Source organism: Homarus americanus, unplaced genomic scaffold (assembly GCF_018991925.1).
Source record: "Homarus americanus isolate GMGI-L3 unplaced genomic scaffold, GMGI_Hamer_2.0 scaffold39155, whole genome shotgun sequence".
NCBI lineage: Eukaryota > Metazoa > Arthropoda > Malacostraca > Decapoda > Nephropidae > Homarus > Homarus americanus.
In genome coordinates this window covers 6,497,315-6,524,273 of record NW_024737042.1, presented here as the reverse complement: position 1 = coordinate 6,524,273, position 26,959 = coordinate 6,497,315, and the positions used below count along the sequence as shown (strand labels likewise).

Here is a 26,959-nt window from a genome sequence, read left to right as displayed (position 1 = left end):
CTCCATTTTTGTGCAAATTAGTTGTGGGATTTTTAAGGTCTTGTCTAGCATAATATAACTACAGCTGGTTTTAAATACAGGCCATTTTTTTATTTTAGTTCTCTCTATAAATCTATCTTAAAAATAATGTACTTGGGTAAGTTTTAAGAATCCACGCAGTACAACACTAGTACTGTTTATTATACCAAATTGTAACTGAATTTTGTCCGAAATTTATGGTATAATAATTGTGTTAAATCAAAATACATTAAGTTAATATAAAGTATTGTGTTTTGGTGGTTGAGAACATTATAAACTTTCACTATGGGAGTTACAGTTAGATCATACACCTTCAAATAAATTATTACACAGAAACCTAAAATTTCAAGGAAAATTCCACCCTAATATCATTGAAACAACATTTATGTATAATAATATTTATTATAAATTAGTCGGGTTTAAAATTATATTATTGAAGATGAAAATATATCATAGACGTCAATTGTAAGGTGTCCATGTGTTTGTGTCCACCACATTGTTGGAACCTTAGAGTATTTGTCCCTTTCCGCCACCACGCGAGGCCCGCACCAAGATGGCCAAGAAAAACAAACCTAAGACCTTGGATAACGAGGATGACGGGGGCGCTGAAGAGGAGGAGCCAGATTTTAGTGATCCTGAAGATTTCGTTGAGGAAATCACCGAGGAAGGTTAGTGTTAGGCTTATTGGATAACTATGGAAGAATGGGGGGAACGTACCGGCACCACCAGTCCTTGACAGCTGGAGTGAATTTTTCATGTTTGATTTTACTTCGCTGTACATTAGAGTACGTATTCATGAATTGTGGTAATCCCTGGCAATCAGAATATTAGCGTAAGCGTTTATATCTTATTCTGATCATTGGTACAATTTACCAGATTTGGTTGGTGGATGAAAGATGAGTGGCTATGTTAAACAAAAGATTATATGAATGAAACTGCTGTTTGGGGTAATTTATGAGAACACCGCTACCATAAGAACATAAGAATGGAGGAAACTGCAACGGGCCTATTGGCCCATACTGGGTAGTCCCATTTACACCCAACCCCTATTGCTCATAGAACATAAGGAATCTGCAATAGGCCGGTTGGCCTGTGCATGGCAGCTCCTGTCGAGAGTTACTACCACTCTGTCATCCATGAATCTTTCTAGCCTCCGTTTAAAACTCTCCAGCGTTCCAGCACTCGTTACAAAGTTGCTAAGCTTGTTCCACTCGTTCACCGCCCTATTTGTGAACCAGTTCCTTCCTATCTCCCTTCTAAACCTAAACTTATCCAACTTAAATCCGTTACTACGAGTCCTATCCTGCTCGGATATTATAAGAACTTTATCTATATCGCCTTTATTGATTCCTTTCGCCCACTTAAATACTTCTATCATATCTTCCCGCACTCTTTGTCTTTTTAGGGAATGCAAGTTTAGTTTCTTTAACCTATCCTGATATGGAAGGTTTCTAAGTCCCGGAATCATTTTTGTCATTCTTCGCTGCACCGACTCCATCCAACCTATGTTTGAAGCTATCCAGTGTATTCGAGTTAGTGATGATATTTGGAAGCTTGTTCCATTCATCTACTAATCTATTTCCTAACCAATGTTTACCTATTTCGCGCCTAAATCTAAATTTGTCTAATTCAAAACCATTGTTGCGAGTTCGCTCCTTGTTGGATAGTTGTTCAATTTTGTTAATTGATTAATATTCAGGTATCTATTGGGTAAAGTTGTCACTAAACAAATCTCGGAAATTTTACAGTTGCAATCGGTAGTTTTGACAATTCGGTAATATTGCAGTAGACAGCAACCATAGAATTCCGGAAATTCACTACACGCAATCTTTAGAACTAGTTTTTCTATGATAATTTTCTTATATTACACTTCTGTTCTAAATTGATAATAAGGAAGTTAGGTAAGGTTAAGTTTGGTTATATTGTATAAATTAGCAAGCACAGATTTGTTGGTTGTTGTAATTGCAATTTTACTACCTGCAGCCGGTTTTTTGGTTAATATATAGGAACTAACTCATGAGCTAGTTATTTTTATTACTGTATGGTAAAGGTGTAGAAGAGGGTGACCACCAGAAGGATTAGTTTGACGTCAGTAGTGGGGAAATTTCTTGAATCAATTGTAGCAAATAGCATCCTATCGCATTTAGAGAAAAGCAAATTAATCTACGACTCTCAACATGGGTTTACAAATGGAAAATCTTGTCTAACAAATATGCTGATTTTTTTAGGAAAGTCTTCGAGGTAGTAGATAATGACGAAAATTATGATGTTATTTACTTAGACTTTAGTAAACCGTTTGACAGAGTACCGCATCAGAGGCTTCTGAGAAAAGTTAAGGCTCATGGTATCGAGGGGAAAGTTTTAAATTGGATAAAATCATGGCTCACCGATAGAACGCAGAGGATCAGTGTAGATGGTGTTAAATCTGAGTGGGGCTGTGTAACCAGTGGGGTTCCCCAGGGGTCAGTACTGGGCCCACCCTTGTTCATAATCTATGTAACGATCTAGATACAGGTTGTACCTCTCTAATCCGGCACCCTCGGGACCTGACCGGTGCCAGACCATGGAAATTCACCCTTTTCCTGGATAGATAGTGACTTGTGCTTACCCTGGTATGCTTGGAAGCACTAGCACCACTTTCTCTGCATCATGGTCTCTTTGAAGACATATTGAAGGGTTAAATGTCGTATAGTAGCTTCTCAAATTTCGCTTTGTGCCCTTCCTATAGCTCCTTGAAGGTGCAGATGCCATATCAGTGATGTTTGATGAGGCAGAGAACAAAGTGTGGAGAGACAGACAGTGCACATCTGACCACAACAATAACAAGCACCAGACTGACCCAAACGTGGAGAGCTGTGCGGCATCACGATGTCATTATTACCCACGCGGCCAAATGCATCAAGATAATTTTATATAAATTGCTATTTCCTGAGTTATTTTGTAATAATAACTGAGATTATATCCTTGCCGAAATATATGAAATTCCAAGATATCGAATGCCATGTTATCAAGGGTTTGCTGTACCTACAGTACAGAGATGTACTGTACAGTACACTGTATCCACCATTTACGTCATAACGCTATTCATCGCTAATTGTGCTCTGGTAGAGTTATGTACTACAGTACAGTACTGCACTACACCAATTGTAAACAGCAGCTAGTAAGGGAACAACCTTATACAATGGCAGCAGAATACAAACTAAACATGTAAGCCAACGACCTAAGTTACCCAATCAGCTAGCCTACACATGTGCCTGGAACATGGGGAAATGTGAGGATGCATCAGAGCATGAGGCAATCTCTCAGAACTCAAGGAAAATTTGTTCCCATGCCGACAATGGGCAGATTTTCACAGGATTTCTAAAAAAAAAATGCACATGATTTCATCCTCGGAAACTCGCTCCCATGCATGGAAAGGGGAGAGAGTTTTCCCAGAATTTCCCAGAAGGTTCAAAATTCATTCCAGCTATTGGAGAGTGCCAGGAAACTTGATGAAATTACAAATGACTCCATGTGTAAATAAATTATTCAAAATTAAGATAGACTGCAATCACTGGCTACTACACTTGAAAAATTCAGTCCAGATGATTTGAATTATGATTTCCTGGAAGAAAACAAAAACAAAATACATGTAGTTCTTGTTTATATAAAGAGTTCTATTTCTGATAACCCTTGTGATGCACAAAATGGCAGTATGATAAACTAGTTTTCCTCTTGCGCGCTCTCTCTTGTAACAATGTCAGGAGTTTCCCGCCAATTTCGAGCCAATAGTGTGAAGGCCTTAGGCCTGTTTTCGACCAATGAGAAAGCCTATGAGGCGTGACGTCATGAAAGTTTTGGCGTCCTTTGTAGGTTGACACCGTTTGAATAGAGGAGTCTGTGTTGGAATTTTGTGTAGGGAGGTGTGTGACGTCTGGTGGTGACATGGTAAAGGTTTCATCCAAAAGTAATAAATGAGGCCGAGCTGAACTGAATATGTATAACCACTGCTTATGTGGCTCACCCAACCCAAGGTAATGTAACTTGATTCAATATAATCTTTGAATGAAGTGCAAATACCAGTACAGCACTGTACAGAACCTTTTGTACCCTTTGAACTTCTTTTTAACCTCTTGATTTAGTAAACTGCTTTTCATTATTGCATAAACTTGAAACCTACACTATTTTACTGGGGTTCAGTATATACCAGTTTATTTATTGTGTTTTACGTGCATTACAGTACAGTACTTTTGATTTACAGTTGGGAGCTTAATTCCATGTGCCAGTTTTAACTGGGGGTTTCATAATTTATGGGAAAACTTAATTTTTGGTATACAATATTTTGTAGTACACTGTATACAATACAGGTACAGTATAATACTGTATACCATTTATAGAAAGAATATATATAGTTTTAAACCTACTGCTTTCATCCGACATATTTTTCATTGTACAAAAGTAATTGAAATTTAACCCATAAATTACTTGCAGAACTTCTCGGAGATTTGTTACGCCAAAAGCCGAAGGAAACTGATGGTGTAGAGTCTGTTATCATAGTTGATGGAGTGCCGTCAGTTGGCGCTGAGAGGCTGGAGAAACTGAAAAATGTTGTTCGTAAAATCTTCAAAGAATATGGCACCCTCCTCAATGAATTCTACCCTATGAATGAGGAGGGCAAGACAAAAGGGTGAGTTTTCCAAGTCTTTTTTCTATTGAAATAAAGTATCTTATACTGAGGCTTTTTCTCTCATCATGTGTTAATATGCAAATATATATATATATATATATACTGTATATATAAAAAAATTTAATATAGAGCAGCCAATTTCCAATATCTTACACTGTCTTTGAATAAATTGTAAAAAAGTAAATTCCACTTGAGTATAGGGTACAGTATTGCCTTTATCACTACATGTAATTTGGTAGTTGTAGTTAGGTTGGTCTACTCCAGCTGTTTTCAGATGAAAATCTTTTTATGTACAGATACATCTTCCTTGAGTTCAAGGATCGTGCAGCTGCTGAAGAAGCTGTGAGACAACGTAACAACTACAAACTGGACAAACAGCATACTTTCCTCTGTAATCTTTTCACTGATTTCGACAAGTATGAAAACATTCCTGATGAATTTGTTGCACCAACACCTCAGCCATACAAAGTATGTGTAGTAATACTTATTTTTACCTTGATTTGCATTATACAATTATATTATCATGTACAGTACTGCATTTCTTAGTGGCATTCAGCGTTACAAGTGATGGATTGGTCCTGGAAATCCCATATTATAACCAAGTTTAGACTAAGTAACTTAACATAGTGTCACCATCAAGTCTGTGGGTTTAAAAGCAAGGAATCTTTGACATTGATAAGTTATACCTTCCACTTGCAACAAAATTTCTTTAAGGAGATACTGTATCTGAAAGAAAAATATGCCTCTGAAGGTTAATGAGTGCATGTGGTAATTGCCTCTTGTTACTTGCCATCTTGGAATCTTCAGGATTGATCAGGCAGACTACAAACATATCCCCTTTAAGGCTTGCTAGGAGAATATAGGAAAGTGCACAATAACCTCTAGTATTGAATATTATGTGAGGACCCACACCCTGTAAGAATAATTCAGGTCAGCCCTCCCCTTCTGACATTTGAAATAAAACTCCTGACATTCTGTCTCAGCCTCATACCAATTCTTTGGCTGAGTGCAAATAGGGTCAACGTGAAAAAATACCAATTTAGAATTTGGCCCATGTAACCCAGGTTTCATGGGTCAATGTCTAAATTGGCATTTTTTGACATTGGCCCTTTGTGCACTCAGCCAGAGAATTATTCCCATCTTGTGAGCCTGGTGGACAATATTTTTATCAAAAGATAGGTCAAGGTATGTGTACTGTAAAACCAGTTGCCGTTGTATTGGCCCACAACTTACTCATAGAACTGTCAAATTGGATTATTGCCAAAAATAAACTGCTCATGCATTTTAAATTAAATCAAGGCAGCACTCGCCTAATTATGATCATGGCATAGTATATGTGTCTCAAACCTTAAATTTTCCCAAGTGTGAGAAATGTGAAGCAGAAGCATTATCTCTTTGTATGGAAACGGAGTTAACAGGACAATGTCACTAATAGACCAGGAAGAATGTTAGGCTGAGTTTAGTCAGGTTTTAGAGATTTCTTTATAGCATTTGACAATGGTCTGTTTAAAGTTCACACTTCAATTTTCATGTCAAAACTTTTTCTTCAAGATATATCTCTTAATAAATATGGATGCAATGACAGTGTTGATATGATCATTAGATTAGTCATAGCTATCAATGGTGAGAATTTGCCTGGTTTTAAATTCAGGCTTGAGGGTGGCACTCCATGTCAAACCCTTAAGCTAGGAAGAAAAGGGGAGCAGGGGGAAATAATTTGGACAAGGGGCAGTGAGGTTCCTGTAGTTGATAAATGCACACGCCATAGGCACATACACATGAGCATTTTTCGTGCATCTTGGGGCATTCAAAAGTGGTTATTAATTGGATATTTGTTCTAAGAAATCTTACAAGTGGATGCATGTGATCACTCGAGTGGACTACCTATGATGCTATTTAGTACAAAAGAGGTGAAGCTTCAGAGGGCAAGGGTGATTATTTTGAGGGGTAAGACAGGCCAGGCTCTCCCTCAAGTTTCTATAGACAAGAGTTCTATATGTATCATTTAGGATTTATGTTCCCCTTAAAGGGACATTTAGATTTTTAAGCAACAATTTATCATGTAAAGTTTAGTTTATGGCTTAAAGATGGTTGTAGACACATTTGCCCTATTTTTCAGGATCTGGGAAATATGAGCTTTTATCTACTTGATGAAAACTGCTTTGACCAGTTTTCAATTATCTGTGATGGCGGTACAACCACTGCTATCTACCTTAATTCTGTTCCGGAAGCTGTAGAAATTGCTAAGAGAGAGGTAAATTGCATGGGTTTATTGCATTTCTTCTGTATTAAAAATTTCCTCAATGTTTTAAAAAATTATCATATACTGTATGTATGAAACTAATCTTTCCATTGCCTATTGTAATTTTACTTCATCAATTTATTCTTTTTATTTAATTTTCATCTCCAGAGATGGACAGAAACTTATGTTCGGTGGTCTCCGAGAGGAACTTACCTGGCCACTTTCCATGGCAAAGGTATTGCTCTTTGGGGTGGGGAAGAATTTCACCAAGTTCAAAAGTACAGCCATCTAGGTGTCCAGTTTATAGATTTCTCTCCATGTGAAAAGTGAGTTTAATGTGTGAATGCCTAACTTTTGAGTAATTAATGATGACAAAACTATATCCCGAAAGTACATGTTGGATCACAAGGCTTAATCTTTTCTGAAAAACAGATATTTATTTTTAATGAAATAATGTAATTAAACAGGAACTAATTGTTATTTCTTTTTAAGGTACATTGTGACCTTCTCCCAACATGTTGACCAAAGGTCTGAAGAGCCCCAATCCATAATCATTTGGGATGTCCGCTCCGGCCAAAAGAAACGTGCCTTCAATGCAGAGAAGCCTCCAGTTTGGCCAGTATTCAAGTGGTCTAATGATGACAAATACTTTGCAAGAATTGGTGAAGATATGCTTAGTGTTTATGAAACTCCAGTAAGTTTAGTTTTGGTGATGTTTTCCTTGATATAAATTTGCTTTATGGTGGTATATTGGTAAGTTTCAGTCGCCCATGGAAACATAGGCCAACCCTTAGAATTTTCTCACAGAACTCTAAAATAATACAGTAGGTGCAGAAGCAATCCATGACCAAAATGTTTATGGCAGTTGCACTTCATATACTGTAATACTCCCTTCAAGAGGAGTTCATGGAGGGATTGAGCATAGCCTTTGTTAAATTATTAGTAGAAGGTGCATAGAGGAATTTACGAGGTTGTATATCAAGGAGAGTCTGATACTGTAAATCTAATACACAAACAGGACAAACTGTCCTCTGTGTTGAAATTAATTTAGATTTATACAGGGATCAAGTGAGGTTGACTAACATTATTTTATCTACTTTGATAAATGAATATTTCATGAGGAACAATTTGAAATGACTAGGTTATTAGTTTAATTAGCTAGCAGTGTATTTGATTTAAAAAATTATTACAGGTATATTGGGTTTTCTTCATAGCTGCAGATGTAAGAAAGTGCCTAAATGGCTGACATAAAATAGAACAAAAATAATGTCTGAAATGACACTACAGTTTTTCTATGACTGTACCTTAATGATAAGTTTTCTTAAAACCAGCTAGGGGATAAAATTAACACCAGACACATTGAGAGATTGGGCTCCCTATTACTTCATAATAAATTATCAAGAAAGTAAGAAGAAAAAAGTTTCAAGTTTTGATTGTAGATTTTCGTCAATAGTAAAATGACAGTAAATTACATGAAAAATAAATGTACGTACTGATGAATTGTAACTAATTGTAATGGTAAGTAAAAGAGATGTCAACCATTCACCAACTTTCTCACCACCATGAATGCAACTAAACAGCACATTGAACATTCCCCATATCACCACTGACCAGTCAAATAGTTGCTATTCCATCCTTAGGCTGTTGTCTCACTACTTGCTACTCCATCCTTAGGCTGTTGTCTCACTACTTGCTACTCCATCCTTAGGCTGTTGTCTCACTACTTGCTACTCCATCCTTAGGCTGTTGTCTCACTACTTGCTACTCCATCCTTAGGCTGTTGTCTCACTACTTGCTACTCCATCCTCAGGCTGTTGTCTCACTACTTGCTACTCCATCCTTAGGCTGTTGTCTCACTACTTGCTACTCCATCCTCAGGCTGTTGTCTCACTACTTGCTATAACTCCTAAACCTGACATACTGCAGTAAACCCTCAATGTCCACAATTTCTAAATTCATAATTACAGGAATATTGATGACATGAGTTTTTTCTTTTCTTACAGTCATTTGGTCTACTAGACAAGAAGAGTATCAAGGTCATGGGAATCAAAGATTTCAGCTGGTCTCCGACAGACAATATTTTGGCTTATTGGATTGCTGAGGATAAGGATGTACCTGCAAAGGTGTCACTTGTCTCCATACCAAGTCGAGAAGAAGTAAGTACAGAAATCCATTTGTCTTTGTACCATCTACTCGATTGTGAGTAGGAAATCAGAAAGCTGGAAAAGGATACATTTCCGTTAAATGTTTGTTTTTAATATTGTTAATGGTTTTAATACTACAGTACCTGTATATTAATATCAGTGACTGGATGCCTTATTTTGTGAATGCAGTAACTTAAGTAAATAACACTGGATTTTAGCCAAACTTAGTTTCTTGATCCTGTATGTTCCTGCAATATCTCAACAGCATTTTCAATCAGTATTTGCTAGAGATAAGGCCACTTGAACTTCGCTGTTGTTTCCCAATTTCTGTTCAAACATTTTTTACCAAGATTTCCTCTAATTTTGTACAGTATATCACAAAGCAGAATGAATTTTATGTTCACCAGTGTCAAGGCTATGTGTGCCGCCAGTTGAGACAAAAACACTTTACAAATTTATTTTAAAGTTACCACAGATAAGCAAGAAGTAGAAACACTAGAAAAACAAGGGATAATTAATGGTCCACACTGTCTAAGATCTTGATTTGGCATGAAAAAGAGATGGCACCATTGCTGATGATATGCTCAACTGGAAAAATAAAGTGGGTAGCATGTGCTTGACTTGCACAGCTGCTGCTTCTTAGAGGGAAAATTGGTTGTTGCACTTGGCGCGTAAGTCAGCGGTGAATGGATTCATGTTAGTGAATGGAGTAAAATTGTTAACTAGATATGGGACATCTAGCGTAGCACAGATGAATTCGCCACCCCCTCGGAAATCCATTTTATATTGTGTTAAAATTCCCCAAGATTTATCTTTCGATCTGGCCATTGAAATACTGTATAGGGTAGTGTAACAAAGTCAGACTCGTCACCTCACCTGTGTCTGAGCAACCAATGGAAACACTGGCTGATCCATACATTTCCCTGTACATTATATTTTGTACATAGATATGCATTTAGAGGTGCTTTTTTTTGTTTATTTGTTTTTTTTTGGAACAGAATTTTGTGACTGGAAAATGAGCTCTTAGACATTGAAGTGTTGCCTGGTCCCTCAGGGCTATCGTGGAAGTATACAAAGTACTGTATAGGGAAAAGCCTCACTTATGCTTTTAAGTACATACTGTACCAATATTATTATATTTTTTGGGTTTCCCATAGTATAACATTTAAGTTTATACATATGTATACTTGTCTGTGTAAAAACTTTTTCATGTGTTATAATATACAAGTACAGATATTTTTTATTCAATATTTGTAATATGTATTAGTCAATCGGGTTTATCATTGCATCGTGCACACAATCTACACCAAAATAACTGAACCAATTCTATTAATATTTGATGACATTGTGGGATTTTATAGTTGTAAAATTTTGATGCTCATTTACTCAAAACTATGTTTTGGTTAGTTCATCTGTGCTTCTCCAGACGCCTCATATAATGTCGTAACTTATTCTCACAGCAGTGTAATTAGTTAGTGTGTGTGTCATACTACTGGCAGCCAATAGTTTTCATTGAGGTTATTGAAGGTGGATACAAAAAAGGGAAACACCGGATCATAAATGAAAGGATTGATAAAGTTACAACTGAAGTTTTTGTGGTTGATAAGACCAACTTCATGGTGACATGATTCAAGTCACCAAACTAACAAATTTGCCAAGAATTACGTTTTCAACAGAATTGTTTCAAATTTTAATGCGTCGTAGTAGCAAGTGAGTTCTATTAAATAAATTAATTAGCAACTCTCGAGCCCTATAGGAAGGGAAGACCGGAACGATAAATGTGCAACATTGTCGCAGCAGTCAGACTGTGAGCCACGTTCATTTAAATTTCCATAACTCCGTGCGGGCCGCCTCACCTCCTGGATTACAGTGCTTACCATACTACCTGAAATAATTCCTTTTTAGTGTTAGAGAAGTGAAGTGATAGTTGTGTAATGTAATATTTTTTTCATATATACAGGGAAAGTGTTTAAGTTTTCAAAAGCCATTACTGTATCAGACTATGCAACCTCGTTATAGTGACGATGTCTTGAAAAAAATCTCTGAAAGAGGATGATTTTCTAGACTTACATGAATTTTTTCAGTACTATTCTCTTTGTTATAGTGTTGGCTACAAGATGCAATATAATTTATATCGATATAAAACAGGCACAAAAATAATTGGGAAAAAAATTTACCATTTGAGAATTAGTTTTTTGCTATTTTATCAAAATTTTTTATCATATCTGAAATCTGATTACGGCTTTGGAAAGTTCATAAAATTCTGCAGTGTAAAGTAGTTAAAAAGATGGCTCAGACAATTTTGAGCTAGGAGGTTGTGAATGCATTGGTGTGTATTTTTTTTCTCGTGTTTATTAGAAGTGATAAAAACAGCTATATACAGTACAGTTGGTCCTCATATTACGCGGTCCCGCATTCCGCGTTTCACCGTTAACGCGGTGCCTTGCCAGAACCTAACATTTTCACATTCCGCGGTCGTGAACCCCATTACGCGGAGAGCGGCTGGCAAGCCGCGCCATTTTTGGATCCAAACCTCCTGCCATCCGCCATGTTGTGTAAGAGGCGCGAAAATGGTGCGCACAAGGTCGCCCAGTCATCAAAACATGACCAGTTCTTCACCCGCCACCCACTACAGCCGGCCCAAGTCAGTGATAGTGATAATTATAGTGAGGATATGGACTTATATGAACTTTGGGGGGTTTGACAAAGAGGCCCTGCAAGCCTCTGTGGTGGATAGTGATACAATTGATACAAGTGATACAGGTGAGGGCCAATAATCTGCCCTCTGCCTCGGAACCAACCGCCCATCCCCGTGTGCCCAGCCATCTTTTCTACTAATGTAAGTGTTAAAAAACCTAATATTATTGATATTTCTCTTAATTATTAATTGTGTGTGCATGCCATCATAAAGTTAAGATAATATTTTTACTACAACATAGTTGTGTGTCGTCAAAAAGTGGAGTTTGGGGATCGGCCCGGACTCCATTTCAATTAATCCCATATGTTATGTTATTCACTTTACGCGTTTCTCACTTTCCGCGGTACCCTCCGGGTTACATTAACCGCGTAATATGAGGACCAACTGTACTTGTATTATTATTATTTATTTATTTTTTATTTATTTTTTTATTTATTTTATGTTGCAGAGCACTCAGTTATGAAGTCAAAGATATATGCTTTATGCCAATAAAGACAAATTTTTTGGGGGGGGCGGAATTGATAAAAAAAATATTCACCGTGGGCTGTCTCGCCTGACCTGGGGGGCCTCAGAGATGTAATTTTTGAACTGGAAAACTTAAAGCTTATCTCATGCACGAGAGGGTTAAAGAATGAAGTGTTTGAGGGAAATAAATTGATAATAGGAGAAATGAAGATGTGGGAATTTATCTTGTCACAGTAAACTTTATGCAGAGGTGGTGGTTTGTGAAGGAAGGAACCTATAAACCATGTCTGTTAAGTGGTAGAAGGTGAATGAGCAAGTTATAGATAAAGTAATTGTTTTCTGTAACTCTTGTGCTTTCCAGATCAGAACTAAGAATTTGTTCAATGTAGCTGACTGCAAAATGCACTGGCAAAAATGTGGTGATTACCTCTGTGTAAAAGTTGCCAGGTATGCCAAGGCCAAGCGTGAAAAGAATGAGGTTAAGTACTCTGGTATTTACTACAATTTCGAAATCTTCCACATGAGAGAGAAAGGCATTCCAGTTGACAGTTTGGAAATCAAGGAAAGCATTCAGGTATGTTGTCTAGATTTTTTTTAAATATAAATCAGTACCTTTAAACTGTGACATTTGTACATGTATGTTGATGCTTTATACTTTGGGTATAAATGATATAATTATCATATCAGAACCAATTTGAAAAAGAAAAAAAAATCATATACATGTAATGTCAGTAGAGAGTTCAAGTTAACTGGTTATTGCAGGCCTTTGCTTGGGAGCCAGTGAACAACAAGTTCGGCATCATCAGTGGTGAACCCCCAAGTGTTAATGTAACATTCTTCCAAGTCAACAAAGGTCAGGCTCCCTCAGAACTCAAGAAACTAGAAAAACGTCCATGCAACAACCTCTTCTGGTCACCTCAGGGTCAGTTTGTAGTGCTGGCTGGTCTACGCAACATGAGCGGTGCTCTGGAATTTATTGATACTAAAGATTTCCAGGTAAGGATTATATTGTACCCTTTAAAGGAGAAAATTTTGAAATTCAGTTTTATTTTATGAGATAAATACAATGCAAATTCTCATGTGTAAGCAGTTCTCATAATTTTTTACCCCGCTGTTCATTGTTTCATTAATGCGTCATTTGAATATTAAATTGTACATTTTTTCTACCCATTTTGGGTTAGTTTATACATTTATATTACTGCTATGACAATTCTGTTATCCAGCATTGTGTGCAGGGTCAGATATGGGGGCAGCTGCTTAGGGCTTAGAGGGGGCCCATAACTTATAAATACAACAGTATATTATTCCTGTATTGTATACTGAATACAGTATATTGGCATACAATATGCCCTTAGAAGCTTTAAAATATTCCCTCAAAACTAATATAAAGTATAAAATGTGAACCTTTAAAACATATGTTGTAGCTACCATATATCCTGGTTTATGAGGTGCACCACCATGGAAGACACACTCATAACTAAGCCATGAATTTCTTGAAAAAAAAATTTTAGTCATGGCTTCCTTGATAGTGCTATTGTTTCTTACTGTGCCTTAAATCTTAAGTCAATTAATAGTAATAGTTCCCAATGGGTGTTTTTGTCCAATTTGGCAGGGTCCCTATGATCTCCACACAGCTTCATAGTGGAAGCCCATTGATACTTAGAACTGTACCTGATGATAATTATTTATTTTTACACATTCTGTGTGTATGTATCTCCTAAAAATTATGAGTTAAATATACTTGTACTTTATACCTTATGATAGTTCCTGGTATTTATTTAATTTTTATCACTTTCTGTACAGTAAGATTGAGTGTGTATGTAACTAAATTAAAACAAAACGAAGATTACATATACTACCTGAAATTACAAATTAAGAAATAACCATAATATAAAGTTCATAGGTGGGGTATGGTTGTAAATATCCCCACTCGGCCTTAGAATTACTTGGCTCTCATTTTAAATATGACTAATATGTGAGTATCTGTTAAGTCTGAAATCTATAGCCCGGGGAGTGTTTGGTATATTTATCATTCAATCATTCAGAGTAAGGTTCCTCATATCTGAGGGTTGGTGACCACGGTGCTCCACTATAAATGTTCTAAGGCTATTTTTATCAATCCTCCAAGGTTTTATATCTCTGGGGATCCAGTTTTTAATTTAATTTATCCATCCCAGTCTCTGCCTTTCCCTGGCCCTCCTACCCTCAATTTTACCTATTAATATTTCTATTATTATCCCCTTATCCCCAATTGTTTGATCAGAGTATCTCATTTTTTTTTCTGTACATTTCAAGTACAGGTTGTACCTCTCTAGACCGGCATTCTGTGGTCCGGAAACTCCCGTGGTCCGGAACGATTTTAGTTTGTCCAATAGGTAGATAGGCAGCTTTTTTTTTTTTTTTTTTTTTTTTTTTTTTTTTTTTTTTTTTTTTTTTTTTTTTAATAACTTATCTGAATTATTATTATTACTGACCCAATGTGGGTCAGTGACCTATGCCCGGGTGGGCTAATCCCCATAAAAAAGAACAACAAAGCCGCGGGAAATTAAGGTTTGTATACATCCGGCAGTTCGGCTGCTCTCTCTCTCTCTCTCTGCTTCAATATATATGAGCAGTAAATAAATGTTGCTTTCACATTCTTATGTAGAGTAATGACAATATGTTTTCACATGTGTGCACTTACATATGCGCAGTCTCACTTTTTTTTTACCATTAATGGTTAGCTACTTATATTGTTCCATTTATTAACATTACATAACATTACAGGTACTTCAAACAACCATATTAATTTTTTTACATTAATTTTACTACAGCTACAATCAGGGTCTTATTTTCTTCAGTTTTATATGTAGAACCAATCAGTCACTGGTTTTGTAAGCTTTAACATAAACAATGCCGGCAGCCGTCTCGTCTCATCGTGTGTTTTAATATTCCACGTATTATTAATAAATTGTATTGCTAATTTTGCACACACAAACATTAATTCAATAAAAACAAATTCAGAAACATTAATTAAAATATATATGAACAGTAAATAAGTGTTGCTTTTATATTCTTATGTAAAGTAATGACGATATGTTTTCATGTGTGCGCACTTACATACGCGATCTCTCTTTTTTCTTTACCATTATCGTTAGATACTTCTATTGTTCCATTTATTAACATTAAATTACATTACTTAAAACAACCATATTAATTTTACTACAGCTACAACCAAGGTCTTATTTTCTTCAGTTTTATATGTTGAACCAGTCAGTCACTGGTTTTGTAATCAACGAAAACAATGCTGTGTCATTTCCTCGCGTGTTTTCATATTCTACGTATTATTAATGAATTGTATTGCTCATTTTGCACACATAAACATTAATTCAATAAAAAAGACATTCAGTAATAAACAATAATGAATCTTTTGTACATAAGAGAAATGACGCTGTTTACACGATTATGCACGTCGTCTGCATGTTGGCGGGCCGTTCAAACCCGTCGAAATTCAATTTTCCGCCGTCAAAATTTTTATTTATTTATTTATTTTTTGAGTGTGTTCCAATAAAATGCGTTGAATTAAAAACTCACGAAATTTGAGAAGCTACTATACGACATTTAACCCTTCAATATGTCTTCAAAGAGACCATGATGCAGAGAAAGTGGTGCTAGTGCTTCCAAGCATAAGCACAAGTCACTATCTATCCAGGAAAAGAGTGAATTTCCATGGTCCGGCACCGGTCAGGTCCCGAGGTTGCCGGACTAGAGAGGTACAACCTGAACTGTATTTCTGTGGAAGGTTTTGCTTTTCTTGGCACTTCTTCATTTGTTTTCCTGTCTGTGTAGCTTATTCTTATCATTCACCTTATCATTCTATAAATTAAAATATAAGGAACGTAAACTAGAGATAAATAGGTTTCATTGCGTCACTACAATTTTTCATTCGTAAATGTAATTTAGATAGCTAATATTTTTATATCATACTTACTTCCTGTTCTAGAGGAATAATGTCTCCAGAGTAATGAAGTAAAAGTAATTTTTGTATAAAAAAAATTATAACTTAAAATTTTATGTAACACTAGTAGGGCTTTAAATGTTAGCCATCTAAAATGATAGATATTGTGTAAAATAAGATTGGATTATTAGAAAATATATGAAAAATTCTGGTTTTATTATCTGGATAATCTAATGAAATTTTACCTCCCCCCAAAGGTGATGATGAGCACAGAGCACTTCATGGCCACTGACATTGAGTGGGACCCCACTGGGCGTTACGTTGCTTCTTGTGTCTCTTGGTGGGGACATAAGGTATTTATATATTGGAAATTTATATATATTTTACCTGAAATATGCTTACTCATAATGCCATGGTCTTCATAAAATATGGCTAATTTATTCTTATCTAAATTACATATTTTAGTGGAGTTCCTAAGTGTCTGTCCTAGATAGTTTCTGAATTTTTTGTCTTATCATTAATTTATTCCAAAAAACAGGTGGACAATGCTTACTGGCTGTGGTCTTTCCAAGGGAAAATTCTGAAGCGCCAAAATGTAGAGAAGTTGTGCCAGTTGTTGTGGCGGCCACGACCTCCAGCCCTAATTACATCACAAGACATTAAGGTACGAACTTATCTGAATCCATTTATCCATTAAGCTATCTGTTGTTTTCTAATTGGGTAATATGTAGATAGTCTGTGAAAATGTCAAAATATTGGGTACATTCTTTGTGATGCTCGCTAGCCACACCACACAGCTTTTTCATCCACATATTTCATCACACTTAAAACTTATCAATACCTGTTTCACCAACATAATCCATCACACCATTTATCACTCTCTTGGTCTTACCTTTGATATTCATAATAGCAGAGACAGGTCCTGGTGGGTGTGTTGAGAATGGAATGGCATTCAAGCTGGTTAACATATGAAAAGGGAAAACATTTGGGTAATTATTGTTTTGTTTAATGTTTGGTCTATCACCTTGTTCTTACTAAGTGCATGTACAAAGTGGAATACAATATTTAGGTATATAATTATTTGAAGAGAACAAAAAGCTGTAAAAAAATACTTTAATTTAAGTGTGTGCATTAACATATTAATAAGCAGTGTGGGCTCAGAAAAAAGGGCATGTGTGTGTGGATAAGAGTTTATGCATTAAAGAACACAATGAAAAAGTTTTAATGGGGGAAAAGAATTTGTGGCATTTACAGATTTAGAAAAGCTTAGGATAGTATATATAGAAATGTTTAGGATAGAATAAAAAAATTTTTGTTAAATGTGGTTACTATGGCAGTCACCACGATTCTCATCTTCTACCGGCCAAAAAAGTGGATTATGTCTTTAAAGGTTAATATTTAGACAATCACAGATGTTTTCATCTATAAGGTAAAGTAAAAAAATACACATACACAAAGAAGATTTTCATGTACTGTTTTGTTTTGTAATATTCACTATTTTGTGTTACAGTTTGTGAATAAGAATGTTGTGCTTTGATTTCATGACTTGTTACATCATAGACCACAGATTAAAAGAAATGGGAAATAGTTTTCTATTTGTCCTACTTTAATACAGTATTTGTAAAGAATCTCTGGCTGTCATTTATATCATGAGGGGTGTGGGAATGTTACATCATGGCTCATAGGTTTCCTTAGCAGATTGCTTATCATGTTTATACAAGTGTAGGATAATAAATTTTAACTTTAGATTTGTATTGAAAATTTGATGTAATATGGTGGAGTTTCTGGGGTCAAGAAAAACGCCCATATTTTTACCATAATTTTAAACTTTGGTTAAGAGAACTGTGTCTTCTTTTGAGGTGCATTGTGCATGTATACTGTATGTATAGTACATGACAGGTAGATCCTGTTCAACATGAGTTCATACTGCATAAAATTCACATTAGCTGCTTAACACAGGAAACTATTAGGGAAATTTTAATAAATGTGAAAATATTCACATTTTAAAAAATGAATTTCAAATGAAGATCATTCATCAGTTTGTGATGGCAGCATAGGTAGGTGCGTCATCTGCCAGCACAGCTCAGCACTTATGTAGTCACTTTGAGTGAGCAACTGCAGTCCTGGAAGCAATTGTTCAAGACTCGAGATAAGATGTAATTTAAAGGGAAGTTTTTTAAATATAGTAATGGCATGAATAAGAGAAAAGGTGATGTCTTAAAGAATTTGATGGTACAGGTATGTGTTTTGGGTTTCAGTCCAAACCCTGTTATTGCGGGCTCTCTTTCTCTCCAACACTTTAGGCGGTTTTAATATCCTTTTTATTAATTTAGCACAAATTCACACAGGATGTGACTTTTAAGAAGGTATCTTCCTTAGCAGCCATATTAAGTCTCATCATTTTATTTTACAGGATATCAAGAAGAACATGAAGAAATATGCTGCCAACTTTGAAGTACAAGATAAAATGAGATACAGCAAGGCAAGTCGAGAGATCATAGAAAAGCGTCAGAAACAGATGAGTACCTTCACTGAATACAGAAAGAAGATGAACGACATGTTTGAAGAAGATAAGGAGAATCGGCTTCGTCTCCGTGATGGTGAGTTATTTTTAAATGGGCTAAAGTCGTCGTAATACTGTATGAGCTGATTCCACAATTGATATTATCAATAGATAGAAATGAATACAGTAAACCCTCGAAAGTCCAGACTCTTTGAGGTGGGAAATGCAGGTCCGGACTTACCGATTGTCCAGACTTTTACTTCTGGGGGGGGTGGGTCTGAAAGCCTTTGTGCACTAAGCACCCACTCATTATTCCCTTCCCCTGATAACCCTTTAATTTGTATTTTAATGTGCAGTAAATGATGTGAGTGTTTCCTTTTAATTTTTTCCTTTATTATCAAGTCAAATTACAAAATATATATCATATTTTTTTTTGTTTTTATCATTTAGTACTGTCATATTATTTATGATGAAACATGCACCATAAGAGGCTAATCCTATGAGAATATAATAATGAATAAATAAAAACGATCCAGCGAACTGGGTAAGGCCAGTCCTTTTCCCCCCCGCACCTCCAGCATGTTTACACATCAAGTTAGCTCTCGTTACTTCTCACTCATGGGTCCGAGAGGAGGAAAGAAGCCAAGGGATTGCTGGCTGGCGAGAATTTCAAATGCCTGCGTGTGGTGGGAATTTTAAATGACTGCATGCGGCATGTATTTCAAACAACACGTTTAAGGGTTTGGATAAATGTTTCTTGCCCGGAAACGGTCTGGACTATCTGAAATCTGGACTTACAGGGTCCGGACTTTCTAGGGTTTACTATTTGTATAATTATATGTATGTGTGTGCTCATGGTATTAAATATATTATTGATTTTCACAGGGCAGGACACTGACACTCTCACTTCAAATGAAAATGACTTTGAGGAAGAAACTGTAGAGTTCTTAGTGAAGAAAGACACGGTAATAGTGGACGAGTAATCACTTGGAGTCTTACCGTCCCTTGGCTATCTCTGGTGTGGCCTCGACAGTTGGTGGTGGTGGTAACGAAAGATCCAGAACGTTGTCACGAAATCTGTCTTGATAAACTTGCAACACTTAGGTGCGTAACTAAGGGAAAAGACTCGGTGGGATTTAAGTGGCCTACTAAGAATTATTCTAGTAATCAAATTTGAATTTCTGATACTTCAGTTTTTAGTGAGAAGTGTTGTGTTGCTATTCATGAGGTACATGATATTGTGACATTACATAATATACTATAGACTTAACTTGTGAATAAGATATTTAAGCCATGTCATTTTGGGCTGATTGGTGTGTTATTTTAACTGCTATACTCTATTACAGTGGCTTATATCATATTCCATTTAGGAAAAATATCAGTTTGGTTATTAAATTATATATGAACACCTTGTCTCATTTTTACCCTCCTTATACAGTCTATGTATTTACTGTATAAATTTAGTCTGGATGCAAGAGGCAGGAACAGTTTAGAAGAGAGAGAAATGATACACCATGGAACCTTTCCAAACTGCCAACCCTATGACCTGAACAGAGCTGGATTAGAATTTTTTAGCTCATGGGAGTTAACATAATAACTGTAGGGTAAAAAATTACTTAGTGAATCACTGTACAGTAAAACTAACATAATTCATATTAATATGTGATCTTGTGAAACAACAAAAAGAAATTTCCTTTTGAGATGCATGTAATATATGGATGATTACAGGTGAGGATGAAGAGAGAAAGTACAGGGTGTCCATAAATGATTACCCTAAAAACAGTGGGAGACCATGCTTTAATCAGGGTAATCATTTATGGACACCCTGTACATTATATTAAATTCTATATAGAAAACATGAAAACAAATCAGACATAGCTTTATTCTGTACCGGTATCAAATGGAAACATTGTTTTATTGTATTTAGTGTTCAATCCTTGTGCTCAACCGCTTTTCCACTGATTCCACAAAGAGTGAGAAAGCCTGATTTTTTTTCAACTAATCGAGTAACACATGTACGGGGTATAACTTTTAATTTCCATTAGCACAAATTGTTCTGCATGTTGCTTCATTAATGCCAAGTATGCCCGATGGCCCTCAGATGGTCACCCTTTTCAAATCTTTCAATAACATTCATTTTCACTTCCAACAAATAGATTTTCTTTTGGGTGTAGAGCAAAGGTAGCAGTATAGTTTATCATAGGATGATATGGAAATCTTTTGACCCTAAGTATGGGTTGAAAATTACGGTACAATATTTTTTCCCAGTTTGGTATGGTACTGTACGTATTTTTTTCACATCTTTTTCGTACCTTTTCTATACTAACGTACAGTACAGTATTTAGAGAAAAACTAATAATTATGGACATGTATGTGAGGTCATGTTGGCTTTGCTTGTCACATGTCAACTCGGGTCATCACCAAAAAGACTAACGAGGTTTAGTTGACATCCCTCTGTGAAGTGACAATGAGGTCAGAGTCAACCTGTTCCCAGTCACAAGGGTTGATTACACAATAATGAAATTGATGTCATGGCCATGGATCAGCCTTTCATGTTGTATATAATGGGTAGCCCCAGGAAGTTGCTTTAGTTTTGAGAGAGACATCACACTGTAGTGGGAATTTGTGGATTTACTTCATTGGAGGATTTAAATCATAAGGTAAGAAACAACTTTAATCTATAGCCCTCTCATTTCATGCATCAAACATGTACAGTGCTTGCCCTTACAATTCGCGGATTTTTAATTTGCGGACTTAAATTATTTGTGGATGACACCCTGGATGTACCCAAGAATGTCTGCAGGTAGTTTTAAAGTTGGCAGCATTTTTACTGCCAGGACAGGGAGCCCGCGAGCTCTATGGTGTCCCGCAAGGTGTGTCTCTTGTCCCAGGTGGCTGGGTTCATATGCTCTCACTCCGCCTCGGTGACAGTCCGGGTTAAACACTTGTCCGTTTCGCATGTGTGCTACTCTGCTCTCTTAACTACTGTGCTATTTGTGTTTGTGATGGCTCCCAAATGCCCTTAACCACCTTCATCCAGATGCCCAAACAAGTGAAGAGAGAAAAGAAGGTCACATATTTCTCCCATACTTACACCTGGCAATGGGAGTGAGTTAGCGCATCGTTTGCAGTTGTAACTCTCACTCCCTGCCATATTTCGTTGGATTTACTGTTATTATTAGTGTTTACTGATAGAATAGTGTTTAATAGTGATTAATCATGGCATTGTAGCTAGGTTAGCTCATCATTGTAACCACAAGGCTACAGGGCCAAGCTGTGGTGTTATGGTTTTTTCAACTCGTATTTTCGGGTAGATATACGTATCTTTCTTCATTTATTTTTACTCAGTTACATGCACACACCATCCTAAATACATATTGTGAGAAAAGGTAAAAGAAATAATTGTCCAAAGGGCAAACACGTAACGGGAGGAGAGTGCAGAGTGTAGTTGGTGGGGAGCATTGTTAGGGAATCTGCGTCCCAGCCAATCATCGTTATATGGTGGAACAGGTAGTGTGTGCAAATGGTGACTGTGATAAACTTTCATTTGGCTTTTATTTACTGGTTTGGCAATAGTAATTTTTTTTGTAACTTATTTATTGTTTTTTGTTTTTTCATCACATTTTCTAGTACTGTACTGTACATATTATTTTAGGAAAACTATAAGGCGTTATGGCTGTCTTTCAACTCGTATTTTCGGGTAGCTATACGTAACGGTCTTCATATATTTTTACTCAGTTACTTGTACACACTATCCTACATACATATTGTGAAAAAGTACAGTATTACACCACAATTACCGACATCATTTGTGTTGGGTTGGCTAGATGGCTACCAAAGAAATTTTTTAAGTTTGATCTATGTATCAACCCAGCTGGCGCTCAGATACCATTCGATCTAGAGACAGTAATTTTTAGGGGGAAAAAATTGTCGTATGGCAACCCAACTTTAATAACAAAGCATGGACTTGACTTGAGGGTAGACTCGTATTTTTTTTTTCTACATTTTGATACATTTTGCGTCTTGGTTCTGATTATTTATGAGAGGATTTACCCATAATTATTTATTTGTATGTGTTTTGTGTGTGTGACACACATACAGTACAGGTAAAGGAAATAATTGTTCTAAGGGCAAACATATAAAGGAAGTATACATTTAATTTCCTTGCACATACGAGTAAAACTGTAACCCCAACCCCCTCAGTTAGCAAATGATATTCGTGGCCATTTTGAGACCCAAACCCCGCAAATTTTAAGAGCATAATGTAAAAAGATAATGCTCCATTTCAGGTATACTATTAAAACTGTTTTTTGTAAGGTAAGTAGATAATTTTGTTACCATATAGTACTGTATATCTCAATTTTGCCTTTACAGTATTCAAGATATCTGAAGATGTTTTGAATAAAGGCAAAAACTCGGGTACTTATGTCTCCATTGCCTGTGAATTTCAATCAGTGTACGAGGTGTGACCCAAAAGTTTCCGGATTGGGTTCATAAAGTCTTTAATTTTCAGGATATTACAGTGAAACTTTAATCACCCTCAAAATATTCTACAGAGGTCTCAGTGCAGTGCTGAATCTGTTCTTCCCACTTCTGGAAGCAGTTCTGGAAGTCTTTGTTGGTGAGACATTCTGTTCATGAACTTCTTCCCCTTGAGGTTAACTTGAACTTCGGAAACACCCAGACGTCACGGGGGCCTGATCCGGAGAGCACAGCAGGTAAGGAACCACTGGTCAATGCCGTGCTTCTCCAGAAAATCATTCACAAAGAGGGCAGTGTGCACAGGTGTGTTGTCCTGGTAAGCAGCCAATTACTTGTCGTTAGTCAGAATTCGGTTAACATTTTCTTATGAGAGATCCAATCGCTCGGCAATCTCTCGGAAGGTCACCCTACGAATCTCATGAATAAGCTGGTAATTTTTCTGGACATTTTCATCATTTCTCTCGGTGGAAGGCCGCCCAGATTGATGCTCATTTTCAAAGAAGGTGAACCCTTCTTTGAAGTGCTTGTGCCACCAGAGAACTTGAGCCCTGAACATTGCTCCGTCTTTGTAGGCTTCCGTGAACATAAAATGGGTTTCTACACCAATTTTTCCTAGTCTGAATTAAAATCTGATGGCGCAGCATTGCTCGATACTTCCCTCCATGGTTGAATAATTGCTAGTGATTTGTTTCTATATATGCTAAGAGAAAGGTTTTATGAAGCTAGTCCGGGAAATTTTCGATCTCGCCTCGTATACTGTACTATATTATGGTTTTGCTTGGCTACAGCATGGAATTTATTGTTTGATAGTTTGATAAGTTAACTATTTTATCAGCTTATCTGTACTGTACTAATGTGATTACAGTAATGGCCTCTGCCTACTGTCCTGCTGTTGAAGAAATGTATATCATGGTTGCCACAAGTAAAGAGGATAACAAACTGCGAAGCACATAATCATGTAAATTTTAAATATAAATAAATTTTTTTCTTAACCTTTTCTCAGATTTTTCTTTTTTGAGGTATGAAATTATGGTGCAAAATTTTATTGTACTGTACAGTAATGGTACTATATGAAATTTTTGTAAGGCATGATACAAAATTATGGCACCATATACGTACTGTATTTCGTTTTAGTAGAAAATAAAAAACTAAAATAAAACTTACTGTACCATGTTGCCACCCTTGGTGTAGAGGCACTTTTCTCGCTAGCTTTTGCATTCCTCATGATTTTGTGGGATGACAGATTTCTCAGGATAAACACGAGAGATCACTCATATATAAATAAGATTTCATACATGGGAAAAATACAAAAATGGTAACAAAAATAAAGATTTATCATTTATATACTGTATTGAATCAAGAGACAAACTTTGTTTTATTGTAAATAAGGGCCTACCTGTAAGCTGGATTAGCGAGGTCCAACCTGTACTTAAAATATGGGGAGAATAGAATGTAGAGAATAAGTAAATAGAAAGTAAATGTGGAAGTGAAAGAAAGATAGCCAGTGAGCATATGAGGATGTGCTCAGATGCAGACATACAGAGGGAACTGGAAATACTGTACAGTACTGTATGTACTGTATAATTCAGGGGAAGATAGTAGGAGAGGCCAGAAAACCAAGAAGATGAAAAGATAGGCTGGACATCCAGAAGGCATCAGTGTTTGGGAATGAGCAGAGAGCATGGTGTCAAATAATTCTTGAGAAAAGATAGTGTTTATAAGACATTCAGTGGGAGTGGAGGGCTTCATTCCCTCTTTATGTACTTGACCATAAAATGAGTTCAATATTCGGTATGCTCTCCTGCACTAAAATATCCCTTTGGTGGACTAGCATCCTATGAAAGGGGTGGGATAACACACTAGCTAAGTATCAGCACCTGTCTGGTCACTCTGAATCATGGCAGGAGTGAGCTTGTATGGATGAAAGAAAAATCTATCATTAAAAGAGTCTGGTACAAAGATTTAATGGCAATGTAAGGAAAGGGATAAACTGTTTAATGTGTTAGGCAGCTGAAGAAAATACACATGGAACTGATGATAACTTTGATAAGTAATTGTCTATGAAATAAGAATTAAATGTGTGATATGATTAGATTGTGCCTTTGTGAACCACCAACTACCATATCCAGTAGACACTTGCACATTTCTCAGTTACCTTTAGTTGGTCTTTACCTTAATTACAAATTAATAATTTCATCTTGTACAGAATTCTTAAAGAAACCCTTCATCTATTTTTCTGTTGAGTTAATTGCTTCATCAGCTATGTATATAAGATTTAATGTTTTAGCCAAGTAACTCCACTCTAGAAATAAACTTAAGTAAGCCAGCTTATATGAAAGAAAAAATAAACTTGAGTTTATAGCTTATTCCTAGGTCTGATCTATGAGAACTGTATCTAAAGAAAAGAGGCAGACTTTTCAATATCTTTCAATTATAACGCACTGAACACAAAGCTTTTTTGATGACCATTACACAGTACAGTATAATAACTCAGAAACCTTTCAAACTGTGAGAGGTAAACATGAAGATAAATAACAAAACTTTAAGTACAGTACTGTAGAGCTATCATCAACAGCCTTCAGAAGTCCAGACTGGAGAGTTAGTTTCAGCCACATGAGGAAAACACAGTTTATTGTATTGTCTGATTTTAATCAGAAGTCAACAGGTCAAATTTTAATTTCCACCTTTGGTTTATGATGATGGTCCAGCATTGCGTACTCAACTTGTAATGTTTCGTGATATAATTTTGAGGACAACTCACAGAGCAGACAAAAGCAGCAGCATTACAAACTCTGGGTTCCATAACATTAACTTGCGTCTTTGCATAAAGTCTATTGAATATGTGATAATTACTTATCATATTATTCTGTGCAGTACTGTTCTGTAAGTTTCACTTTTCCCTTCCAAATCAATACAGTAAGCATCAAATTGCCAGAACTGTATGTTCATAGTACAGTACTGTATTAATGTTATCAAATGAAATGAAATAAGACTACTTTTATCCACAGTTGATTTGTATGAAATACACCATTATACTCATTTGGGATATAAGGAGAAGGCTTACAAGTACCGTATATACCCGTGTATAGCACGAGTTCTTAAGACCAAATTTTTGGGCAAAAAGTTGGGGGTCGACCTCTAAACGGGTAATAGTTTCGTTAGGTTGAAAAATATTTACTAGTAACTACCAGTAAACAATGGAAACGACGCACCAACCCACCACCAGCTGTGAGTGTCGGTACAGTTGCCAGGGCAGATCTCTTGCGTCATCATAGCAAGCCCAAAGTATCCAAATGCATGGTATGGTATGCACAGGAGTATGTAGAACATAAAGTATTCATTTTTAAAAGTTTATTTATAGATACATAAATTTTTGTTAATTAAATTTGAAACATCAATATGATGTGAGTCAGGTCATCTACACACAGTTGCCAGTTTCAAAATTTTCCTTTTAAAATTTTAAGTTACCGAGTATTTCTTTTCCCAATTCGTTTTACAATCAAAGTACTGTATGTTAAAATTAATTTTCTATTGTTGGTTTGTAGGTACTGTACAGTATTTCTTGGACAGTCCATTTCTCTTGTGTGGAAAGGTACAAACAAACTTGACTACAAGGCGGTATATTGGAAGTGAGAAAGAAATACTGCATCGTTCTTATGGCATTTCTCTTTGGTGACATTTTAAATTGCTCTGTGAAAAAATTATGAACATGAAGTGAAATGGAGTAAAAAGTGTGTGCGCGTGACCCAATTGTGAGGCAGAAGACGCTCTGGTGAGTCACTCTGCCACTGCCACCCAGCCACA

General features: G+C 36.2%; 1 protein-coding gene across 1 annotated transcript; it reads left to right on the top strand.

The window, feature by feature from the left end:
* The first annotated feature begins 522 nt into the window (after nucleotides 1-522).
* On the top strand, nucleotides 523-20,079 carry LOC121872636 (eukaryotic translation initiation factor 3 subunit B-like). Its single transcript, XM_042375552.1, has 13 exons — nucleotides 523-686; nucleotides 4,489-4,684; nucleotides 4,981-5,152; nucleotides 6,804-6,938; nucleotides 7,095-7,252; nucleotides 7,419-7,620; nucleotides 8,930-9,082; nucleotides 12,595-12,807; nucleotides 12,996-13,229; nucleotides 16,428-16,523; nucleotides 16,709-16,834; nucleotides 18,584-18,770; nucleotides 19,559-20,079. The coding sequence occupies exons 1-13, from the start codon at nucleotides 572-574 to the stop codon at nucleotides 19,654-19,656; spliced, it is 2,085 nt and encodes a 694-aa protein (XP_042231486.1). The 5' UTR covers nucleotides 523-571; the 3' UTR covers nucleotides 19,657-20,079.
* Nucleotides 20,080-26,959: the final 6,880 nt, after the last annotated feature.

Excerpts from the sequence above, each read along its gene's own strand:
- LOC121872636 (XM_042375552.1), top strand. The coding sequence starts at position 572 with ATGGCCAAGAAAAACAAACCTAAGACCTTGGATAACGAGGATGACGGG. Across the intron at positions 687-4,488 it reads TGAGGAAATCACCGAGGAAG|AACTTCTCGGAGATTTGTTA; the intron begins GTTAGTGTTAGG and ends AATTACTTGCAG. Across the intron at positions 13,230-16,427 it reads TTGATACTAAAGATTTCCAG|GTGATGATGAGCACAGAGCA; the intron begins GTAAGGATTATA and ends CTCCCCCCAAAG.